Here is a 12246-nt window from a genome sequence, read left to right as displayed (position 1 = left end):
ACAGCACACGAGTGCTGCAGGCTGTTCCCTTCATCCAGCCTCRCACCGAGCTAGCAAACAAACTCCTTGACCATCACTTGGACACTGCGTATCTGACCTCCGCACTGGAACACATACGCATGCAAGGCAATGAACAACACTGCGGTTTAACACAGCTTGTGGCAGGTGACAGATTGATCTGTCCCCCACTCTTTCAGACTCCATCTCTCTATGATCCTGTGCATCAGGGAGCCACTCTTAGCCACCGTGTTCATCAGATGTGCCTGCTCACTGCTGGGAAAGCAAAGCACTCTTTCAATGCAAACCTAGTGGATCGCGAGATGTGGAGYGTTGAGTAATGGAATTTCCCCATCGCTGCACTCGCTATTTTCCTCCATCTGTTAGCACCATCAGGAAAYGAGATCGGAGACTCCTCGCGCAGCAGACCCGGCAGGTTAGCCTCTGCATGTTTACCGTGTTACCACAAAAGGCATTTGTAACGCTGAGGACAACGGCTGAGGGCTACACGCAGCACACAAATGCTTCTTCTCACCGCTCCTGGGCCAACTACTTCCCTGCTGTAATTTCCTTTCTTCAGAGACACGGCGTATGCGAGATCAGCAAGTCCCTGAGGTCTCCCTGAGCGCAAGATGAACCAGACAGAGCAAAACAATCTAGTAAACACCTAATGTTGTTTTGCCCTTAATACTGCATCTTTTTCTGCATATCTCAGGAGGCTCTGTGTTAGCTCAGTCTCTCAGTAGTGCTTGGGGTATGTAAACAGGAATTAGCTCTTTCAAATAGAAACTGAGGCAGAGGAAGATGAAAAACCTATCCAAGGTCAAAGACTGATCACTAGCGCAGCAAACTTAAGAGCCCTGAATGTGGTAGATACCCAAACCTATCAGACTACTGGCTACTTACCAGCTTCCCTCTCATTTCCACATGAAAGTCCATTGCTGGAAACATTTTTCTTAAAGTATGTATTTCTAGGCCAAGTTTCCATTTGCCATTTTTTGGAAAAAAWTCCCCATCCTAATATTCCCAGCAAGTGCTGCTATTCTGGATGCTTCTGGGAGGACAGAGACCTCTAGCAGCACCACAGCCATGTTGGCAGCAGCAGCTGCCAGGACACCAGGGACATCTGTGGCAAGGTCCCCTCCTTCTCTGACTGGTGGCTGCACCAAACTATTGTTCACAAAATGGAGGCAGGGATTGTCCCCAGGGAGCAATGTCTATGCTGGTGGCAGAACAAGGGAGCTTCTTCTCTCCCATGCCTTTAAACGAGTGACAGCTCTAAACACAAGAGAGAAGGTATCCAGCGAGCAGCAATAAACAGCAATCTCATTCCAACATTTCATCCATAGCAGGCTCMGAAGCACTGGTGACCACCATGTGCTGTTTGCCCAAACGAAGACTCAACCCACACAGTGCACACGCATCCAGGCACAACCTGGGAAATGAGTAACCAAAGTGATGAGCTCCAGCAAGAGCAACAGATGTTTCAAAACTGGAGGAGTTCGGGACACCGAACATGTGCACAAAACACATTCAGAGGTGAAATGAGAGCTACTTTATGTATGTGCTGCAGATGACTTKTGTGTGTGAGGGAACAGCCAAATGGAAGTATAAAATAAAGTAACAGGCCAGTGAACAGCATCACTGTTACAGCTCCTGGGCAATATGAGTTCAATCCTTGCTCCCCTGTGCCTGTGTCCAGGGGGCCTCCTTGTCATAACAGCACCAGATTGCTCCCATTTCCCTGGGAATGACCCTCCCCTTCCCTTGAAAGCAGCATGTGGCAGGTAGTGCCAGGAACAGGTGACATWCACATCCAGCTCCCAGACCACCAGGGTACTAATGGTCTCGTGTCGGCCAAAGCCTTGCATGCTTTCAACAGCCCCAGGGACCTTGTGTCAACCAAAGTGTCCCAACGTCTGCACAGGACTCACAGGCGCGTGCAGAACAATACAGGCAGAGGGAGGACACTGATCCACTCAACACTAGTACCGACACAGCAGTGGCAGTCCAGATGTTTGAGTGGTTTGATCCTCCCTGCCCTCACAGCTTCCCCATCCAACATCAGCCTGGACTGTCCTAAAAAATTCTGGATCAGCCTCTACTTTAAGAAGCAAGTGAGACATACCATCACTTTCCCAGTGCCTTCTCGACAACCCAGCATGCTATTTCACCCACCATGGGTCTGAGAATGGCCTTGCATAGCCGACAGTATGCTGAACCTGAAACAGTATTAGCAGCTTTAGTCCCTACCAACCTTGACCAGGTTTGGACAGATCATTTCAAGTTGAAAAATAAAGGTACCATCAGTCCCATAAGTCTCCACACACAACTGATAAGCTGAGCTTAAGGACACAAATTCAAGGTTTCAGCTCCACATCTCTTGTCTCCAGGAAAGATGGAGGTGTACGTGCCACCTGCTGCTCCTCTGGAAGGGATCTCACGCCAAGACTCAACCAGAGGGACTGTGCGCCCTGCGCCGTCAGGAAATGAGGCGGATAAGTGAGGGAGGCAGAGAGGGTCTCTGAACCATGAGATACCCTTTCCAGAAAACAAACCCCACCTGCATAGCAGCAGTACAGTAACCATGTTCCCCCAGCAGATCACTGCCACATGAGGACAGCCCGATTTCCCCACCATACACCGTTACTGTGGGCTAGTTACCAGAGCCACTACTTTTTCTCCCCCTGCCTTTGCTGTCTCTGATGGTTTTAGAGCAGCACAACCAGCCGGCGCTGCATATACCAATAAACAAGTCACCCAGAAGAATCAGCAAACACACAAATTATGACTGTCTGGGTTGCAAGTGCAGCTGGTACAGCTGCGAGCCATGTGAGATGACGCCAGCAATTAGAAACCAGGAGCGAGCCATTCGGCCAGGCCATGCGGCCAACAGCCTACCATGAGTCAGGGACCATGACTTAATTTGATATCCCTGGTGTTGAGAGGCGTGGGGAAACAGCAAGAGAGATGGGTCTTAGCTGAGGAGAGCGGCAAGGACCCTCCACTGTAAGTGCTGCATTCTCCTCTCTCAATGCCATAGGGATGTTGCCACAAGGAACCTGCTCACCTTACAGATGGGCCCTCGTGTGAGACACCAGATTTCCACGTACAGCTCAAGAAATGGAAATGAACAGTAACTGGTTGATGCCTACAGTGTTACACTGTCTGTGATAACCATAAAAGRTGTGCACAAACAAAACCGCAGAAACACTTCTGTTCTCCTCTAACAAACTGGGCACAAATGGAATTTAGTAAAAGCTCAGCTCTTATAATTTACGGTAAGATGAAGCTGGATGCAGCTGCAGGTATCTAATTAGCTAAATATCTCATTACCTGCAACATGTTGAGGAGCAGGCTCCGGAATTTGGTTCCTTCCACCATGAAGAGAGCCATTTTGTCACAGAGCTTGGCAGCTGTGGAAGCAAAGCTGCGGTCCGTCACTGCTTTCTGATAGATGGTCTTGACAATCTCGCCCAGCATCTCCTCCGAGTTGGTGGAGTTCTGGGCCTCCTCCATGAATGTGGTAAGCTTGGAGTCAACATCGCTGCTGTTGTTCCTCATGCTGTTGAGGATTTCAATTAATTTGTCCATTTTGTTCTTTTGGGGATTGGTGGTTTCCACCGTGACTTCGTCCTGGTCCGTGAAAAGGGAAAGACAAGGCGTCTGTTACACAAGGAAAAAACAGACAGATCAGCCCTTGTTCTTATAGAAACAACAAAAGGGGAAGGGGATTGGGGAGACATATAAACAGGCATAGAAAATTCAAGTCATCTTCTAGAGGCATAATGGTCTCATCTCAGAATTGGAAGACAGTTAATGAGTCCTGACCTGGAAATGTTCTCTTCCCCCATTTCTCACAGTAGACAAACCCCTAGTCCTCACCCTCTGCTCAGGGAGAAGACTTGCTTGAGGCACTGAGCTGGGATGCCAAGGCCAGATCACCCCCAAGTGCCTTTGTAACCTCGGACAGGCTTCTGGGGGGTGCCTGCCTGTACCTCAGTTTCCCATCTGTAACATGGTAATAATGGACTTTTTCTTGCCTCCGTTTTGAAAGTAAGTTCATTAATGTCTGTGAAATGCTCAGATAAAAATTCTACAAAATATCTACATTTCAGTGTATATTTAATRATCTAACTTGGGATCAAAGATGTCACAAGATCCAGCCACTAGAAGAACTCTTAACCTTTGCATTTCTTTACTGTTACACGTTTCAGTTCATGCCATTATCATGCAATTTATTGCTTCTTTTTAAAATTTAACTATGCATTTGTCCCTTTCCCCCCCAAAGTAAGGCATGCATTCTGCTTGCTGTGGTCTGCTCTCTTCTCTTCCTCCAGTTCAATCTTAAAAATGTGCCATACAATACAAACCTTTAGCAATTTCTTGCTCAACTCCCATGCCAGTTGGCAGGAGCTATCAGGCCAATTGTGTTCACCACACACACTGAAGAGTGGTGCTTATGTGATGTGTTTCTTATAAGATTATAGATGTGTTTCTTATAAGATTATAAGTTCCCAGAGCATGCAACTATTAAGCCTGATCCTGCAAAACTCTTCTCACTTGGGCAGGCTCACAGAAGCTAAAGTGTAAGAAGCTATGAGTGAGGATGATTTTATGAAGAAGCTTTTGAAGGATCAGGTCCTACATTAGAACATGAGAAACTAATGAAAATGAACACTCTGAAAGTGTCTGATATACTCCCTTTGCTTTAAAGAATATGAAAATAACTAACAAAAGCTCTTCTTCCCCTCAAGTTGCATATAAATAGTAAATGAACATGTATTCAAAGGTATGCATTTCCAACATGCAGTCCCATGGAATTGTATGTGTTCAGGTTATTTTTGTTCATTGGAAATGCCCACACAAATGCATTTTCCAGTCTGAAAAAAGCATCTTGAGAGAAAGAATTCTGAGTGCCACAGGGGGCAAATGGAGATTTTATCTCAGAATTCCTCAGAAATCTGAGKCTGAACATTGTTTCCAGAAAGGATTTCTCCTCCGTCACTTGCATGCAATACTTTTGTTATTGTTGGGTAGTTGGAAGGAAGGGGGAAAGATAAGGGYGTTTCAATTCATTATCTAGATAAATGGATATCAGCTTTAAGTAGCTGACTCCAAATATTCAGCACTCAAAGTCTAAGCTTGGCATTTAGCTCTTTAATTGCCGAGAGACAAATTGCCTTTTTTAGACCTCTTTGGAAAGCAGATGAGCTCTTCAGACTGGGATTCAGTCAGCTGGGATCAGCCATCGGGGAGCGAGCGCCTGCGTCAGGGCTCGCACGTGCACCAGCCTTCTCAGAAGGCCTTCTGCAGGTGTCGGGGGAGGCTTCACAACCTTCTCAGGAAACTCAACCTGATGGCAACCTCAACCAAGGAGCCACGTGCAGGTGAGCTAAGAGCCTCAGCAGTGTGTCAATAAAAGGCCTCCTGGAGAAGCACAAAGACACTTCAAGGCAAGTGTTGACACTGGGAGATTAGAAGAGAAGCTGGGTGCGCTCATGGGAAGGTCCCCGGGAACCCAGCCCTCCCTTCATGTGGAGAATGGCCAATTGTCAGACTCCTGAAAAGGGGAAATGCAAAGGTCTTCTAAGAYGTAGTACCTTTTCTTTTAGTCTCCTTCGCAGCCTGTCTTTGGAAGACTGAAGCAAATTGATCTTGGGTCTTTCCCCGATGCGCTCGTGAATACTGTCTTTCCGCTTGGTTTCTGACTCCTGGATGTATTGCTGAGACTGTTTCTCCACAGCCTCCGGGCCCCGGTGCGTCTCTAAAGGAATATGCACTGTGCAGACGGAGGTGTCCTCAATTTTCAAATTCTCAGTCTCTTTGGCGTTTCTGTGCGTTTCTTTGTCGTTGGGCGAGTGCTTCTGGTTGTGGTGCCATCTCCGGTTCTGGCTGTAGCCGTGGTGGCCAGTCCTGCCTGAGGAGTGAGGGGCCTGGCCTCCCTGGTAGAGTTTCTGGTGTTCCCTGTTGTGTTTGGTGCCACCTTGCTGATGATCTGCATGCTGCTGAGATTTGTTCCCACCAGGAAGTCTCTGCTGTCGCCTGGAAAGACAAAGAAAAATGTTAATATGTGCAGGCCCTTTACCTTTTTGCTGCTTGGATCTGTAGCAGAGGAGCAAAGAAGATGAGGAAGACCTTCTCTGAGAGGGTAGACTGAGGCACCATTAACCATATTTACTCACAAAAAAGCCTCATTCACATAGCGCCTGTAGCACCAGAGCCCTGATACCCTACAGCAAAGGCACATAATGGCCAGGTCATGCTTTTGGAGGCGACACTGAAGGAAAAAATTGCAGCCATGAAGCAGAATATATGATTTTTCTCCCTGCTTGTGACCAGCAGAGCCATGTGAGATGGAAACAACTTTAAAAATAATACCTAATGATTTCARCCCTGCTGTATTCCTATAAATTATCCCAGCAGCCCAGTCTCATACCAGCTCATATGTTCCCAAACCCTGCTGAGCACCTACATCAAATGCAACCTTGATGAATAGAAGGAACCTAACCCCAGGCTCAAATTACATGATACTTGAAAAATCACGTGCTATTGTACGCCGCGTGAGGCTTTGCTCGGCACATCAGCGCTAAACCAACTCATCCCATTTGGTCAACATATCTTCTGTCTCACCAAGCAGTCTGGCCCTTGGGGGGTAGACGCTGTGGTCCCCCCCACCACAGCAGGAGGGACAACTCCCTGGCATCCAGCATGACATAATATCTGACTCATGCCTCTAAATCTCCCTTCAAAAMCAGGCATATTTCAGCCGAGGTTTTCAGGAGTAGTCAGATAACATTACTTTAGTCCCCAGGAATAGCTCTCCCCTGTTTTGGTGTTAGATGAAGCTTTGACACAAAAATGGGGAAGACTTGGCTAGTCCCATCTTGTCAACCGGAAGCCAGGCAGGGAAGAAATATCAGAAGCTATTTTTTCCCAAAGACAAAATAAGTTCCAAACCTTCCTGACCCGTCGTATTGTTCCAGTGACTGGCATCTCTGTTGTATCACCAGGACCTACTGCTGTTAGTTAACTGCTCAGTTTGCAATATGGTTTTAAAAGTGCATCAGGAATTTCTAAGAAAGAAAAATAAGCGAAAAAGCAGGCTACCAAATAACAGAGGTGCCTACACCAAATGTTTTCAGTTGCCCTTTCTCTCTGAGAAAGACACTGACAGCTGCTCCCCGCTACTCTTACAAAATATTCTCCGTTTCTAGGAACCCTTCTCCCCAAATGTCCCCATTTCTGGAAATCTCCTAGAGCCCTGTTTGCACAACAGAGCTTGCCAAACGCTGATGGCTCCCGGCGAGGGCCAGGGAAGGAACAGTCGGTGTTGTGTTAAACACAAATGCCGTGGCCAGTATTTCCCTTCCTCCTTATGTGGTTGCAGATCTCAATGGTTCACTCCTCAGGGAAAAAAAGACCGAGGAAGGCATAGCCTGGACGGACAGAAGAGACCAGCTCTTGACTTGCTGCCACCGCTACCACTTGACTGCTACCACCACACCCATGTCGTTCATCATTGCCACGCTTGGAGAGGGAGAAGACGCATACAGAGACGAAGAAACTGAGGACTTGTTTTGGCAACCTGCTTGCAGTGGCTGCCTTTGCTGCCTATATACGGTGCTGCCCTTAAGTCACGTATAGGTGACCGGCTCGGACACCTCTCCCACTGACAGCGCAGGCAGCCAGCACTGGTAGCTCTGGATAGGAGATAGCATGAATATGGCTCTGAGCGAACAACACAGAAATTCAACAGGCACAAAGAGGAGTAATTGCCCACAAATGATTTGCTTGAGAGGATGCATCTACTCAGAAGGGGCGAGCAAACCCACCCGGGCTGGCTCCAAGCCCGTTGCTGCAAGCAGTAGCCTAGATTGCAGGTCCCCTAAAAACCGACAGTYGAATGAAGCAAATGCTTTGGCAGCATCTTTGCTTTTGCATCCAAAGCTTGTATTTTCTCTAGAAATATGTCTGGCGTGGCAGGGTTCCTCAGAAGCAGACACTGTTACACTAAACTGCAAAAAAAAAAAAAAGTTGAAGAGCGAGGAAATTTTCCTCTTGTTTCTTTCTACAGGAAGCCGGAGCTGGAGGAAATTCCTGCCAGCAGATGCAGCCAGAGAGTGTCTTGCATCCTCCAACTGAACTTGGACATTTCGGATTTCCAAATGGGCTGTCAAGATTATCAACGTCTGCAACACACACATACACACGCACAAAAATAACGAAGGAAGTTTAAAGGTCTCCTTCTTGCAGAAGGGCAAGACTTAGGGAATTGGAGGGCCCGCCTGGCTTTGCATTTCTTCAAAGTGAGTTTGCGCTGAGACAATATAGAATATATATGTGGAGTGTTGTGTTCAGCAAACGTCGCATGGTGTCCACCTCCTTCGGAGGTCATGCGCTTTTTATCAGGGTAATTCCTGGGCCCCTCGGAATCGACAGCCGAGTTCCTGGGGATGCAAACAGAAATGCTCTTTCTCTCCCAATGCATTTCCCCCTTTAAACTGGCTTCCCTCATCCAGCCAGGGAGCTGGGACGTGATCACTGGGTCCCCCCCCGGCACTGAAAAGCAAAGTCACCGATTCTGGAGCACAGCTTTACCGGGGGGAGAGAGCAGAGTTGCAGCACCTCTAATGAGGAGATTCTCCCGCGTCCACCGGTTTCGCCTGGGACTGCACAGGGTTAGCAACCAGCCCGGCGGCAGCTCCCTGCCTGCCTGTTGCCTTTTTAACACTTTCTCTTTGCTCCGAGAGCCTGCTGGATGCTTTAACGTTCAGCTCCTTACAAGGCCCTGGGGAACCGTGCTGGAGACTCGCAAGGGAATCTCTCCAGACTCGCGCAAAGTCAGAGACAAACAGGCGGACGCGCAAGAAGTAAAGACATGGAGCAACAAATGGCAGCACGACAGTAACCCCTACGACTCGGTGTCACTACTGGTTTTGTAGCCGCTATAATCCCCTCTCTGTGGCTCGGTCTCATCCCTTAACCCAAATTCCCATCTCTGTCCGGATAAATAGCATGGGGTATTTTAAACATTTCACATAGCAATTAATTTTATTTTCCTAGCAGAGATCTGCACGGCTCTGCTAAGCGTGCTTGGACGAAGGAAGTGGCCATTCACAAATACCCTTCAATGGTCAGCGGCTAAACGGCCTCCAACCTTGCCTGCCAAACCCATCTGCCCATCAAATCTGTATTCTTTGGCATCCGCATGAGTTAAAACCTACTTTCTGAGGCCAACTGGCTCCTAACCATAGAGACTGAGGGCTTATGCTTGGCCAGCTTAGGAAGAACAGGCTTGTTCTTGGTGGCAGTGGAAGGAATTTGTGTTTAGTCTCAGACCATCGAATCCGGGTTTCTGAGATATTCAACATGTTTTTTTGCAAGCTGAATGGCAGAGGAGAGAGAGAGAAGAAAAAAAAAGGAGACGGGGGAAGCTTTCCTGTTTGCGGGAGCTCACAACCATTTTATGAGCACAGATTCTCCACATAAAGTTTTCCTGGCATTTCTTTGTTTCCTCTCGGTAATGCAATCACACAAACTGCTTTGCAAAACGCAGAAAGAGCAATGCTCATGAAAAGAAGGACGTCAAAATAAAAGTTAGTTAAAACCCTTATCTAGCACTAAGGCGTCACATGCTTAAACTTGCAGGAGTTTGGCTGCTAGAACGTGGCGTTCACCCTCTGAGGTTTTGCTCTTCTCTCGTCTTGAGCATCTAAGTTTAACTGCTCAGCTTCGCTTTCAGTTTTGGGTTTGTACGCCTAGTACGCCGCTACTGTATTTGGGTTGCACGTACTGCACAGAGGTGATAAAAGCTACACATGGACACGGTTTCAAGTTAAGARGAGGGAAGGCAAAATGCGTTTCTGTATTTAGACAAAACCATAAAGCGGCATGGCACCCGAGACGGTTCTTCTTCTTAAAACGTTTCAGATATCTGGAAATCACAGAAATGACCTATGAAGCAATCTAGCCTGTTCCCACTGCCATAAATTGCTTGAAGGGACATTTTTTCTAAAGACACAATGATATTATAAAACAAATATTTTCTGCTTAAGGGCTGTGAAAGATATGTAACATTAAAGCACTTAAGCGAAAATGGACTATTAAAGATTATTCATTTGGGGGCTTTTTAATAAAACAGGGACAGGAAAGGCACCTCTGCTCATGGACAGGAGAGCCGAAAAGGCAACATTCACGTGGCAAGTAGCCGAACGAACACAAACGCAAACTGAAGCTCTACAGTCACTGCTCCAGGATGGAAAACACCAAGAGTTAAACTAGTTAGGAAAAAAACCACAAGAGAAAAAAAAGGCAAAGGAAGGAAAATGGCAAACAAGAAGCGATGTCCATGACTTGGCAGCAGGCACGGGTGTGGAAGATAATCCAGCATTCAGGCAAACACTCGTTTTTTGCTTTTATCCTCCCAACACCCCAGTGAAGCAAATGAAGCTCTACTTCATAGAAGAAAAGCCAAAGGAGAGAGAATGGGGCCCGTATTTTAAAACTCTTTAGATGTTTGCCTGTACAGCTCTCGCTGCAGATTAAACTGACAGAAATAATCTCGTGTTTGCTCAAGGGTAGGAGCGCGGACACAGCCCCGATGGCTCAGTTGACTCAGGATAACTCCCTTAGCTAACCTGGCGCTGTGGGAACCTGAAGTCACTTCCAAACCCAGGATTTTAGGCTTGCAATGCCAAATGCAAAAATAGCTTATGCTGTTAAAGATCTGGGCCTGAGTGATGCAGGGTCTCCTAAAACCATCTCTGAGAGGACAGAATTCACTCCCCAAAAGTGCCCGAGCTCCTGGCAGATCCTTCCTCTTTCCCCTYCTGGTCATCACTTTTAGCGCGAGGACACAGCGCCTTGCGGGGGACGCAGCAGTGTGCGTGGCCATTGGCTGTTGAATCCGTCTGCTGTCCCATGCCAACCACTTGGCTCCAGCCCCAGGGAAACCATCCCTACCTGGTGTCCCATGCAGGGCTGCATATTCCATGGGAAGCAGCACCGGGAGACTAAGGTGGCTTTGAAAAGGGCTAAGTGAAAGGCAGGAGAAGGCACAACCCCCACCATCATTGCACTTCTGTCAGTTATTTCTGACAGCCGTTTTCAACCCATGATCTGAAGACCTTCGGGATCCAYGGGTTATTCTGAAGGGCCCGCAAAAGGTAAAGTGGAAAAGCAACCCTAATGCCGGTGTGCTTCCACGCCTTTCAGGGGTCTCCAGTGGCAGAGCTTGGGGACACGACATACACTAATATTGTCCTTTCTTCTTTACAATAAGCTTGTGTGGGTACCGCACTGGAGAGCACCAGCTGGGTCCTGGAGCCACACTCCCCCTCCATCGCAGGCACCGCTTCATGCCGCCCCCTTCCCATCACGAAGCGCTGTGCAACTGCCAGGGAAGCCGTGATTTCCTAGGCTATGACGGTCCACACATTAATCCCACGCTACCCTCAGGAGAGAGGTTCAGCAATACCACCTTTCTTTCGCTCTGTAGCACTGGGATTTGAGTAGTAAAAGCATTTTGCACAAACTGGGCTGAGTAGAGCAGAGYACTAGGTTGTGCGCCGGTGGCTTTGCCCAGGGCACGGGATGGCACCGTTCCACTGGAACGAACCCAGCCAAGGGATCCTCAGCATCTGCACTTTGTGAATCATGTTCAGGGTGCGTGTTCATTCTGCAGTGGCTGCATTGGGATAGATCAGCCTTGGTAGAAAAGTAATGCCCTCTTCCCTCAAGTATAATGTTTCATGGTGATGGGCATGTTCCTCAGCATCAGTCTCTTCCCAAGCAGATGATGATCTCCATAAAAACCCCCAAAACTCAAAGTATCAGGCCCCAGGGAAAACCCATAAGCATCCAGAGATGCATTCACCCCCTCACTGTGCAAAGCCCCAGCATCTGCAAAATGCAGCTATCCAGAGAAACCACACTGCATTTGTTCTGCGGCACAAAATGGTCTTTTTGTGCCTTCATCAACAGTAATATTCCCTCCACGGCGTCTTCCCAGGGAGCAGGCGTGCCAGAGAAGAGGTTTTCTTTCAAGATAAACCAGCTCAAAGTGAACGCCAAAACCGGCCGCCGTCGCCCCACGCACTCCTGTGCTTCGCTTAAGAAAACACTTCTATTGCGCAAGGAGCAATCCTGCAACTACAGACAGAGCAGCTTGTTACAGTCACTCTAAACATCTAAAATCTCTGGATTTTATGGCACCTTGGAAAGGTAATCAGTGAGTGCAATCAGACT

General features: G+C 47.8%; 1 protein-coding gene across 1 annotated transcript in view; it reads right to left on the bottom strand.

Moving 5' to 3' along the window:
- Positions 1-12246, bottom strand: part of CTIF (cap binding complex dependent translation initiation factor) — a 180872-nt gene that overhangs the window by 53315 nt on the left and 115311 nt on the right. The window contains exons 9-10 of the mRNA XM_026092246.1: positions 5601-6042; positions 3334-3663 (exon numbers count right to left, since the gene is read on the bottom strand). Of these exons, the coding sequence (XP_025948031.1) occupies positions 3334-3663; positions 5601-6042 (772 nt within the window). The remainder of the gene's footprint in view (positions 1-3333; positions 3664-5600; positions 6043-12246) is intronic.

This window comes from Apteryx rowi, unplaced genomic scaffold, assembly GCF_003343035.1.
Source record: "Apteryx rowi isolate R43461 unplaced genomic scaffold, aptRow1 scaffold_95, whole genome shotgun sequence".
NCBI lineage: Eukaryota > Metazoa > Chordata > Aves > Apterygiformes > Apterygidae > Apteryx > Apteryx rowi.
This window is presented reverse-complemented; position numbering and strand designations above follow the sequence as displayed.